We start from the raw sequence: 11,959 nt of genomic DNA on the forward strand, positions 1-11,959 counted from the left end.
TTGTTTTTGATTTGGACAGATCACAGTTTCCCATATTTGAGCTGCTTTGAGGTTTTCTTCTAAAACTCTACAGACTACAGATTTTACATCTTGAGAATATCACAATATGTGTGAATTCAGTGCTGGCCAGCGCTCATTGCTTGTGTGAGCTCACAAATGAAAATGTTTCATGTTTTTTTTTTTTTTAATAACTGTATATCTTTTATCAGATTCCGTGTTGAACTCTACATAAAGATTGTAGTTAAAGCACATTTAATATCAAGTAGCTAGTAATGAATAAAGCAATGGAGATGTATTATAACACTGTACAATGCATCCATTCTGGTACATATGCCATCTGGGGAGAGCATTTTTGTAATGAGAGCTGGGATGTGGAGCGGAACACAACATTCATAACACTTAACAAAATTAGAGCCAATATTGCATCCATCATAAATTATGACAGCGCTACATGAAAATCTAAACAACTTACACCATCATAATATAATATTATTTGAGATATTACCTGTGATAAATTCTTTATCGCTTATGTTTCCATAAATGTTTTTTTAGTTGTTATTGAGCTATGTCTGCATTGTTGATTGAATCAACATCACTGACATTTTGAACATAGTACCCTCAAGAGGCTTGGTTATTCAAATATTAGGCTTTGTTTTTAGAATGTAGAAAAATGTGATTTCTAACATAATTTTTTTACTGTGAGTTGGCTACTTTTTAGGCTGACATTCAGTAGTTCTAGCTCCATACACCATGTTATGGCACTGACTCGAATAATGAGACCATTTTGTGATTACTCATCCTTACAATGCCATTGTCTATTAATATGTCTACTAAATTATCTATTTGTCTGACTAACAAGTGAAGTCCCAGGTATATCCATGTGCAGTGTGGCAAAAGGCATATTTTCTGGTGGTTCTCCAAGTAAATTACTTCTGTTTTCAAATGATGATAAGCTCCACATATTCCAAGTAAATCATGTTCTGCCAGGAAGAACACACCCCAGAATAATAAGCCCCCTCAATTGTAGAAATAATTAAATTAGCAAGAATAATCAGTCATACTAATCTCCATGGTAACAAGCATAATTAAATTTGCCAGCCTTGAATTTGGAGTTGCCTGTTTAAGAAATTATGAACAACAAATGTGTGTGTTTTACCTTGCCAAAGTACAGCACATTGTGAGTCACTTGTGGACTAGTTAAGTAGGTAGAGTAGATTGTAGTAGAGTTTTCTTGGTTAAAATCCTTCTATGCTACTCAGTTCGGGGTGCAAAAAACTCCAGAAAGCATTCATTTAAGCAGGATGGCTAGGGACTCTTTTTAAACATCTCTCCAACTCATCTTAGACACCAATCTATAGGCATAAATACACTGCAACAGAAAGTGCAGGTATATTAGATTTATTTTATTTGTAGGCCAATATTTGCACAATGTGTGCAGCTACATAGTTAGAGATGTGTGGCCTTGTATTAAATATTGTGAGAGAGAGAGAGAGAGAGAGAGAGAGAGAGGGAGTAATGAGCAATGACTGCCATCTGCAGACAGGTGTGTTGAACTGCTGGAATTATTATTATTCAGGTTCAAACTAAATGTAAAATAAACTGACATGTGCAAAAATCTCTTTAGGTTATTAACACAATGTTTTAACAAATCTAACATTAGACTGCCAATCCTGTTTATTGAGGTTGTTCAAGAAGGGTGTCCGGGCATGCGCGCTCTTTTGGGAGGCAGCTCGGTCTGCGTGCTGAGCGAGCCAATCACATTTTAGATAAACACAATATTGCGTCACTGTTATTGTGGTAGCTTGAGCTTCAGCTGCTTTCAGAGATTTTGCCACCATTTCACTTACATTTAGGCCTCTACAACTGCGTTAACGAGTAGACGCGCAAATTATACCAGTACAATGTCGCTCCAAAAGGACATTTCATCGGACGAGAGTTTGCAAGGTAAAGCATGACGTGCTTTTTTTGCATACAACAGCTTGTAGCTCACAGTGTTAATGCTAGCGCTAGCAGATAGTTAAGAAAACACGAGGTAACTAACGTTAAAGCCTGAGCTGAAAAGTCGAGGTAAAGCTTAACGCTACTACATTATTGTATCGATCTATAAGACCTGGATAGACCACATAGAGGACAGTCCAGCACCCAGATAGTTAATGAGGCGTATCTGCAATGTTGCAAAATCAAAATGCCTTCAAGCCGATTATATTTGTTGTTCTACTGTAGCCCTAGCTTGCGTGGCAGTCCCAGCCTATAAAGGCCAATAATACCGCACTGGACACCCATCAGATTTAATGTGTTAAGACTGTGTATTTCTTTTAAGGTTCCTGGGTTGAGCTGCATTTTAGTGGTACTGGTTCTCAAAGTACTAGTCACCACGGAAGCCAGGAGCAAATCCCCACGTCTATTCAGGAGGGTGACGTGGAGAAAATGCTGCTAGATGCACAGCACGAGTCGGGAAAAAACAGCTCCAGAGGAAGTTCTCAATGCAACAGGTTTGTGGGGGAAAGGGGAAGCACAGTTTGTGTTTTTTTTTTTATTATTATACGTTGTGTAATACAGATAATACATGTGTCTTAAGTGACCAACGTTTCTCTTATGTGTTGTCTTGTTCACAACAGCCCACTTAGAGCCCAGACCCCCCTTCTTTTGTGGAGAGGCTCAGAGGCAAACAGCTCACAGGTATATTTGTTGTCACCACTGACCTGTATCAAAGTCTAATTAATTATGTGTAGTTTTATTAAACAGTTCATATTATGTTTTACTGCATACTGTTGTTTTTAAATATCAGTAATGGCAAAATGTTGCTTGATTGTCCACAATTGGTATTTTTAGTCAGATGAAGACTTCCAAGAAAGAAGACGGGAAGTAGAGAACATGATGAAGAAAAATGCTGACTGGATCTGGGACTGGTCTAGTCGACCTGAGAACAATCCACCAAAGTATGTAGCTATTTCAGTGGTGTTATCTCAGTTAACATAATAATTATTTATTTTTTTCAACCTTTTTTTTTTTTTTATCCAGGTAAGTCGATTGAGAACAGAATCTCATTTGCAACGACGACCTGTCGCGTTCAGTACAACCACAGTCTGATCTGTTGGCCACTGAGCAGCTCCACTGAAGCGGTTGGGGTTATAAGGGCCTTGCTCAAGGGCACCTCAGTGGAGGTCTTTCACTCTCCCCACCCAGATTTAACCTGTCGGTCTGGGGATTGAACCGGCGACCTCCCAGTCACAAGCTCGCTTCTTGTCCCTTTAGGCCACTACTGCCATTATTCCTAGATTTAAGACAAAAATGTGCTGTTACACAATTATGAAGCAAATTGTCGATGACTATGAACCATGTGAATACAGTACAATTTAGATGCACACGTAATCCCCACCAACAGGAAAAATGGCAGTGATTACAGTGATGGTAGAGCTAACAGGAATAGGAAATTGTTAACTCTATTGGGCTAATCTCTTACACATATAAGCCTAAGTGTATTTATGTAATGCTGTGATTTGGAATTGTAATTCATAGAATGAAAAAAGATGTCTGTGTGAGCAGAGGTATCGGTATGACATTAGACTGGCGCTCATTGATTTTAATGTATTCAAAACTGAAAAATTAATGTGCTTCTCCATAGGGAGTTCCTGCTGAAGTACCCTAAGCGCTCAACCTCTCTCAGCATTAGGAACACCAGCGTCATGAAGAAGGGGGGTGTTCTCTCTGCTGACTTCCTGAAGCTTTTCCTTCCTTCATTAATCATTTCTCACATACTCGCTGTTGGCATAGGGTAAGCAACATTATTTCATCTCTAACTCTGGCAGTATCTCAAAAACAAAAAAAATTCAATGAGAACCTCTAGAGGAAATTGCAGAGGGGTCCTTAAAATAATGTTTGAAGCCCAGATTTTTGACCACATACAATTGATGTATCTTCATAAAAATAATGGAATAATTTGACATACAGATGAAAAATGTACTTGGTGTTTTTCAAATATTCATACATGTTTAGAAACATGTTTTTCCACCACCAAAAATTAAAGGTCTGTTTGCTATCTGTATTGTATTGTGACAACACCTTGATCTTCCATGAACCTCAAACATGCAGAATAGAGCAGTATTGCCACAACAAGAAACGGCAGTTCCAAAGCCAAAATGTCCAGTAGCCAGTGGCAACCCATAAGGTTTCCTCATGTTCAGTGTCTCAGATTTAGTGGGTTAACAGTACAAATAAACTACTAGTGTGCTCAGAGCTTTGCGTCTAACCCTGAGAGTAAACAGGCCACTCTGGTGTGTCCCATATTTTGTTTTAAAAAATGCAGAGCATAAACCTTGCTTTATTTGGAAATTCTGTTTAGTACCAGTAGTATCTGTCTCTAGAGCACCACTACAACACAATATTTTTTCAATGAGCTGCTTTAAAAATGCATACGATGGCACAGATGCTTTTTCTAGTGACAGACCTATGGATATGATGTAAATGTATCAAATCCCCAGCTTCAGTGTAGTTATAGTGAGATATATATATATATATATATATATATATATAGCTCTGCAGAATTGAAAAATGTACCCAGATTTTTTTGTGTATAGTCTGCTCTCAGCACCATCTTATTTTACATGTTTGTCTCTTCTTTTAGGATATATATTGGGAAGCGTCTAACTTCCCACAACACCTACTAAGTAGGATGGTGGTGTGTTGCGACACCTTCTTGGCATGCCTTAAAATGGGACCTTCTGATGATCGAGAGAGATGTGGCCATGTGACACGGTCCAATTTGATTGAGTGCCTGACTTAGCTCACACCAGCGTAGAGAGTTAAGGATCTGTTATTGTTGTTTCATGGTGTTAACTCCTGAACACAACAGTGACCAATCCTCTGCTCCTTGCTGTAGTCTTTATCCTGGCCTCAAGATGACTATTTTGCTGCTTCCTGCTCCTTAAATCTGCACGTTAGGGATCTAATATATATTATATGCCATGGCCTTTTTTTGTTTTGTAATGACAAAATATATATATAAATTTTTTTTGTCCAAGGGATCATTAGCCTAGTGTTAACTTGATTGCTTCCATTACTGATTGCTGGATTTGTGCAGTTGTATATTGTGATTATAAGAAAGCATTGTTAAGCACTGACATGGTCCATTTTGTTCATCCTACACAAAATAAAAGTTGGAAATATACTTATGGCCCTGATGGATTTATAAACCAGTTAATATGTAGAAACATGAATTTATCAAAGGAAAGGACCACATGCAGATGAACACAATTAAAATTTTATTGAACTTTGGTCAAAATAATAAACAAGTGAATACATTGCCACCATGTTAGGAATCAATGGACAAAGACAATGCATTATTATGTGTTTGTTTTAATGTCATCAGTATATGTTGTGTAGTCGACCTTCATTTCTGCATTTACAACTACGGAGATAAGATCCACATTTGCAATATGCGGTTCAAATTTGGGTGACAACCCTAATAAATGAATAAGGGCACATGTATGAGGCCTGTCTGAATTTCCTACTTATTACATGATTAGGAGGCACTCTATCACAAACTGTATAGTGTGCAATTTACCTCCTTTGTTTTCATAGACAGCCACATATAGCAGCAGTATATGAGGACATAACTCTATAAAATAGGATTTACAAATAATGCACATGAGGTTTGTAAAACATTTGGGGACATAACTTGTAGCTGTCACTGATAGAAGTAGGTATTAAGGCTGCAGATTCCCTTTGTCCTGGGCCCCATCTTGTGCCATGTAGTTTCCAGCCCGCATCCAAAAACATGGTCAAAAACTCAGAAATTAATCTCTTGACACAAACACATTATCAGTTGTCTCCAACAGTGGTTCTCAAACCGGTCGCCCCAAATAGTATTTCCATAACAAGTTTGCTTGAGATCTGCTCAAAGACAGTGGTGTGACTGGACATTTGTCCACCTCTCTACAACATAAGAACATGCAAAGCAATAAACATGTTTTAATACATACTTCTAAATTTAAAAACACATCTGTAGTTTTAGTTTCTTTTATTATGTGGATGACAAGGTGTACTTGAGTAGATACAGTCAGTGAAATTATGTCACTGTATTGACTGGGGTAAAGTAAGAGGAGGGAGGGGGAAGAAAAGAAAGAAGTCCACTTTCCAAATTCATGGCCTCTTCCACCAGTAGTTTGGCCTGAATACATGGCCAATGGGGGAATGTTACAGTTAGGCTCATTGGCCATTAATCCGTGCTTCAGAGGGCCCAAAATCTTTGAGATGATGTTACAACTTTGACAAGACGTCATTTTAAGGGCTTCCAAGAGTTCTGTCATTAAATGTGAAATGAAGGCTTAAAATGTCAACACAAACACCAACGTTCAAGAGTTTGACCTCTAGGGAGTGCCATTCCGTCAATTAGACCCAAATTGGGCTTTCTGGGTCGGGGGGCACGTTGATTGCCCTGGTGCCAAAGGCAAAAACAACCTAAGCTCATATTCAAAATAAAACAGGCCTATGGATCAACCTCCTGTGGCAAAAAAAAGTAGACACGTGCTTTCGAATTCTTCACCAGGAGGACAACAAGGCTGTTTCTTCTTATACAGATAGACAAGTAGTAGGCTTAACTACACAGGTACGGTAAAAGCCCTATCCTCTGGAGCCCCAAATCTTCTAGTTGATTTTGTCCTGGAAAATGTACAAGTTGTTGGTGGCTGCCACAGCTATCACGTTATCTTTGGGGTGCCAGGCAGTGTGGAGGATCTTCTTGTTGAAGTCCAGGCTGTCCACGCTGATCTCATCCTTCTTCCTCTTGCCACCAGTGGACACTTTGCGTGGTTTGAGCGTAGCCCGTGGTTTGCTGCTCTCCCGGGACGCCTCCAGTGTGATGTCCCGCCTGGTGTTGCGGTCAAACATTCGGAAGAAGTTGTTGTAGGAGCCGGTCATGATGGCACTGATGGAGAGAGAAAATGACAATTGTCTAAATTAACTTGAAAAAAACAAAAACACAATATCACCAGTTATTGATTTTGATATCTAAAAAAATAAATAAAATAAATACTACAAAAGACACTGCTGAAAATGCTATCCTATGCAAGAGAAAGGACACATACCTGTCACTGCCATTCCAGCAGCACTCAAACTTGTCAAAGATGCAGTCATTTTCATACAAGGAGCAGAGCTTACTGCGAAGGTATTCATGGACCTGAAACAAAACACATTACTTAACCTAAATATTCACTTGAGCTGCACGTCTTCATCTTTATGGATATAATTTGAGTGTAAAAGGGCTCCTGATACACAATACTTGACCGGAGTTTTGCCTTTTTACATCAGTGAATGGTTTTACTTATAATTTGCTAACAGAACAGCCCTCAGATTGCTTGGCTAACCAGACAGAGGCTACTATTTTTGTGAGTCACGAGGAGCTTGCATGCCATTTGTTAAAGGGAACATATCCTTTTGTATTTCTCTGACCTTGTCTTCGTCATCATTTTTATATAACAATTTCATTTCGGGCTTCAAGAAAACATGTTTGCAAATTGATGCGAATTTAAAGTAATACAAATTTACAGTAGCAGGCGAGGGGGACACAGCAGCACAACAAGCTTATTGTTATATGCTTTGGGGGAAAATCCTGACGTTTTGATTATTGCAGTGTTAAAAGTCCTGATCACAAAACTACCATGCATTGCTTGTTTTTTCTCTCACATAGGGTTACTGTCAGTTATATATCAAGTCACTAAAGAAGTATGTTTATGCACCTGATACGTCTCCACTGGCCTGTTCTCCATGTTGAGGTCCCAAACTTTGACGGAGAGGTAGTCACGTGTCATCATATAGCGTCCGCTGTGACTGAACTTCACGTCCGAGATGGAGGAGATGATCTCAGAGAAAAAGGATCGGCTGCTTGGATCCTCTGGCTCCTCAAAGACTGAAAAAAAGTTCTTATTTCTAAATGTATTCCCAGAATGTCCTTTTAATTAATCAAAAAAAACAAAAAAACATCTTAAAACAATCTGGAACATGTCAAACATTAAATACTAATCACTATTTGCCACATTTTAAAGTAATCAACATCTTGAATTTTCAAAAAAGTAAAAAAACTAAAAAAAAACTAAAAAGGTTATCAATTTATAGTAATATACAAATGAAGAAAAGCAGGATAAACTGATTATGAAAATGTATCGTATTTTTTCATAAATTACTTAGTCTGTCAACATTTAGAATTCATTTTCCACTGAGATCCTAATTTATTGACAAACATAGCAGCACTTACACTTTGAGTGCCTATCGCAGAGGGCCGCTGCTCGCATGTCACACAGGCGGATGGTGCCTTTGCTACTGCTGTACACAAATACATTGCATTGGTGTGGATGGCACTCAGCAGCTGTGATTACTTCTGTCAGTTCCTCCATGTTGGCGGGCTTGATGTCTACAATATCTGGGAACACACTGTTAAGGTACAAGCAGTCTTATATTTCATTATGATACAATGCAGAGACTACTGGCCTATTAGCCACATATCTAATATATCTTCTGATGAAGAAAAAAAGGATACTAAAACTTCTGTCTGTGATTTCCAAGTGCCATAGATTTATTCTTAGGTCATCTGCGGAGAGGTACGTTTCATGATCACTATTTACAGAAATGGAATTAATGTGATAGGTGTGCGCATTTGCAAAGATCCTCCGTGGGCTTGCTTCTACCATGAGATCCATTGGCATCAGTACTGGTACCTGAAACATACAACATGCATTTTTAGACTAGATTCACAAAAAGCCATGTTCAAAAATGAGACAGGTCTGATTAAACATACCCGTAAAGAGGTGATTCTAAAGGGGTCTCTGAGTCGTCCATCTTCATCTTTCAGGTTGTAACCTTCTGCTCGTTTATCTCTTTCACTTATTTTCCACAATTTGATAGTTTTATCTGACAAAGTAACACAGATAAGAAAGTTGAAAAATGTAGAGGTGAAGAACAATTATCTGATAGAGATCATTAATTATATCACCAATCGACCAAAATAGATAAAAAGTAAACTCCTACCATTTGTCGAAAGTAGAAAGTGAGCAGCATTTTGTTGGGGTAGCCATCTTATTTTATTAATTTTTTCCTCAATTTCTAAACTTTTCAAATAGTCAAATTCTGGCTCGTGACTCTGAAAAGTGCTATAGACGTTGTACTCCCCACGCAGGTGTGGACGATTCTTAGACTGAAAACAAAGACAAGTCACAGGGTATATACATTATCATTGCAACAGAGTCAGCATATAACCTCTTGACATAATACTGACGATGGAGATACTCATCTTCTGTCATTCCATATTAGATCTTACCTCCTGTTCATGTTGAAATATCACTACTCTGCCTCCTTTATCTCCAGTTGCAAGCAATTCTCCAGAATAGTTGAACTCAACTGTTGAGATTATGTCAGCTGAAAATGGACACAAATCAGAGTGAATCACATCTAATAGCTCAGCTTTCACGATGATAGTTCTGATGACAGCTAGGACCATGCTACTGTGTTAGACTGCAGACTGGGGCCAGAGACATTTTTACTATAGTAAAACATCAGGTACACGGACAGCCAAAGACGCACAACATGTACACTCATTCATGTATGTATGTATGAATGAATGAATGAAAACAAGCATGATGTCACTCGACAATTTATGGACGCAGCACATTGACGTCATGGACACGGTCGCTCCCCTTTAATAGCTCAGCCACCACCTAGCTAGCATACAGCTAGCTAGCGACATACAGTGAATTACAGACGAAAGGGCGTTTGTGCAACTACTCCACAAACTCACACCAATCACGACAACCGTCTTATATTTAAACCTGTGCGACCATCTAGCTACCGTGCATCTCATGTGAAGGCCACAGATCATCATCATTAAACCACACAGCTAGCTACCCATCGTTTTAGCCTAGCCGCCAAGCTAACGTTAGCTACATACCTTCCGCAACATCTTCATCTATCGCTCCTTTCACTTGAGAGAAACACCACTGGAAATCATTTCCTCCTGCAACTCCTGTAAAAAGAACACAGCGTTAGTTTGTATCTGACTCGCGTTTCGTCTGGCGATAAAATGACCTGACAGTGACACAGTTTGACAACTAGCAACTTAGCTTGCCAGCGCTAACGTTGGCAAGCTAACTTGCAGATTCAGGCCATCACACACACCAAGTGAGGTGGGTCCTTTTCCTCCCTTCAAAAGTAGCTTACCCGCCATTGCTTCATGTAGCAGCTCTTGCTGTACACGGCTTCCAATACCTTATCAACCAATGCGGCTTGCTCGGGGAAATAGATAGCATCCACAATCAGTGTAAAGACTCGGGTCCAGATCTGTCAAGACCACGGAAATTATCCGTGATTTTTTTTTTTTCTTCCAAAATGGCGCACAGTACATGGAGAAATGACGTCATGCACACATGCCACATCCTGGCTCCATCCATCCGCCTGAGCATCATGTTATAAAATGTGCATTGAGTCTTTATGTTCTATACATTCAACTTTATTGCATTACAGTACATATTCATACCTGCTTATATAGCCTGTTAAAGCCAATTCAGCGGTCTTCGGATGAGTGTGATAAATAAAATGTACTAAGTATTTTGATAAAAGTTGAACTAAACCAAATAAAATAAACTGGATAGAAATAGCCAGCATAAAACAGCATGAACATTTTTTTCTAGTCTTATATTCATTGGCCAGGTATGTATCATTAATTAGCAGGCTATAGGCTAAATAATTGCTAAAGTTATTCCAGAGATAAAAGTAAAACACATGAACTTCTATTAACAAATGATACTATTAACGATAAAACCTTTTTTAATTCGCTTGGTCACTGTTCCTGGTAGATATAAAGTGTGTCCTAACTCAAAATTGCATGACACCTTACAAGTACCCTGACTTCTATTGTATGGTCAATGGGTGACATCTAGTGGGGAAATAATGAACATTCAGTTCATTTGTGTTGGGTATGTTGCACCCCAATGGGTAAACGAATGTACATACTTTTTACAGACACCAACCTTTTGTAATTGTTCTAGTCCTTCGCTACTTGGTCTGTAAAACCTGACCTACCAAACAAGCCCACATTTAAAACAAACACATTTTAGTTTTGGAGTTTAAATTTTTGGCCTGTAAGAATAAGGAATAATTTGCTGAAAAGGTCATGACTCATTTAGGCTTGACTTCTACAACACGTTATTCATATCCCTATAGGCTGTAGGCTTGACACAGCGATCCATGCATATACAGTTATTACAGTGGTCAGAGGAAGTGGTGATGTTGTAAAATTCAGAAAACCATTATTGTTTCACGTATATATATAGTATCTATCTATCTATCTATCTATCTATCTATCTATCTATCTATCTATCTATCTATCTATCTATCTGTCTATCTATCTGTCTATCTATCTGTCTATCTGTCTATCTATCTATCTATCTATCTATCTATCTATCTATCTATCTATCTATCTATCTATCTATCTATCTGTCTGTCTATCTATCTATCTATCTATCTATCTATCTATCTATCTGTCTATCTATCTATCTATCTATCTATCTATCTATCTATCTATCTATCTATCTATCTATCTATCTATCTATCTGGATATTTTTTCCCCACATACTGTAGTTTTCAAAGTGGAAAGTACATATTTATTTTGGTTGATTTAGTCTATCAACCAAGCTCTTTCATTTCATGTTTTCAATCATTATGTATAGTTTTCTTCAAATGGTGGAAATTACATTAGGGAACAGACTTTTCAAATTCTGCTCAACCCAATTCTACTCAGAATCTGTCAAAAAGTATGCCACTTATATCTCTTTCGTTTTTGTGAGCATAACATGCTCAAAATATGCAGCGTGATTTTGCAGCGTGATTTTGATATATATATATATATATATATATATATATATACTATATATATATATATATATACAAAAAAAGATGTCAGAGCCGTGATAGT

General features: G+C 38.1%; 2 protein-coding genes across 3 annotated transcripts; one reads left to right on the forward strand and one right to left on the reverse strand.

Annotated features, from left to right (window-relative positions):
* Positions 1-1,770: 1,770 nt before the first annotated feature.
* Positions 1,771-5,167, forward strand: LOC144532661 (BCL2/adenovirus E1B 19 kDa protein-interacting protein 3-like). 2 transcript variants are annotated; one of them, XM_078273558.1, is made up of 6 exons: positions 1,773-1,944; positions 2,321-2,492; positions 2,619-2,679; positions 2,833-2,939; positions 3,626-3,775; positions 4,625-5,167. In XM_078273558.1, exons 1-6 carry the CDS (start codon positions 1,902-1,904, stop codon positions 4,665-4,667), a joined length of 576 nt encoding a protein of 191 aa, XP_078129684.1. In that variant the 5' UTR covers positions 1,773-1,901; the 3' UTR covers positions 4,668-5,167. The 2 variants fall into 2 exon arrangements, with proteins under 2 accessions (XP_078129685.1, XP_078129684.1); XM_078273559.1 differs by lacking the exons at positions 3,626-3,775; positions 4,625-5,167 and adding an exon at positions 3,022-3,607 and having other exon boundaries at positions 1,771-1,944.
* An 81-nt stretch (positions 5,168-5,248) lies between these two features.
* LOC144532657 (serine/threonine-protein phosphatase 2A 55 kDa regulatory subunit B delta isoform) lies at positions 5,249-10,380 on the reverse strand. Its single transcript, XM_078273553.1, has 10 exons — positions 10,207-10,380; positions 9,938-10,012; positions 9,311-9,408; positions 9,022-9,187; positions 8,792-8,904; positions 8,534-8,711; positions 8,252-8,416; positions 7,737-7,906; positions 7,086-7,177; positions 5,249-6,925 (listed from the first exon to the last, which is right to left on the reverse strand). The coding sequence occupies exons 1-10, from the start codon at positions 10,211-10,213 to the stop codon at positions 6,646-6,648; spliced, it is 1,344 nt and encodes a 447-aa protein (XP_078129679.1). The 5' UTR covers positions 10,214-10,380; the 3' UTR covers positions 5,249-6,645.
* Positions 10,381-11,959: the final 1,579 nt, after the last annotated feature.

The sequence above is a fragment of the Sander vitreus genome, chromosome 17 (assembly GCF_031162955.1).
Source record: "Sander vitreus isolate 19-12246 chromosome 17, sanVit1, whole genome shotgun sequence".
Taxonomy (NCBI): domain Eukaryota; kingdom Metazoa; phylum Chordata; class Actinopteri; order Perciformes; family Percidae; genus Sander; species Sander vitreus.

Coding starts and splice junctions, on each gene's coding strand:
- LOC144532661 (XM_078273558.1), top strand. CDS start 1,902: ATGTCGCTCCAAAAGGACATTTCATCGGACGAGAGTTTGCAAG. Junction 1,945..2,320: donor ATCGGACGAGAGTTTGCAAG/GTAAAGCATGAC, acceptor ATTTCTTTTAAG/GTTCCTGGGTTGAGCTGCAT. Junction 2,680..2,832: donor CAGAGGCAAACAGCTCACAG/GTATATTTGTTG, acceptor TGGTATTTTTAG/TCAGATGAAGACTTCCAAGA.
- LOC144532657 (XM_078273553.1), bottom strand. Junction 9,409..9,937: donor AGATGAAGATGTTGCGGAAG/GTATGTAGCTAA, acceptor GTCCATTTTCAG/CTGACATAATCTCAACAGTT. Junction 7,178..7,736: donor GGCCAGTGGAGACGTATCAG/GTGCATAAACAT, acceptor GTTTTGTTTCAG/GTCCATGAATACCTTCGCAG.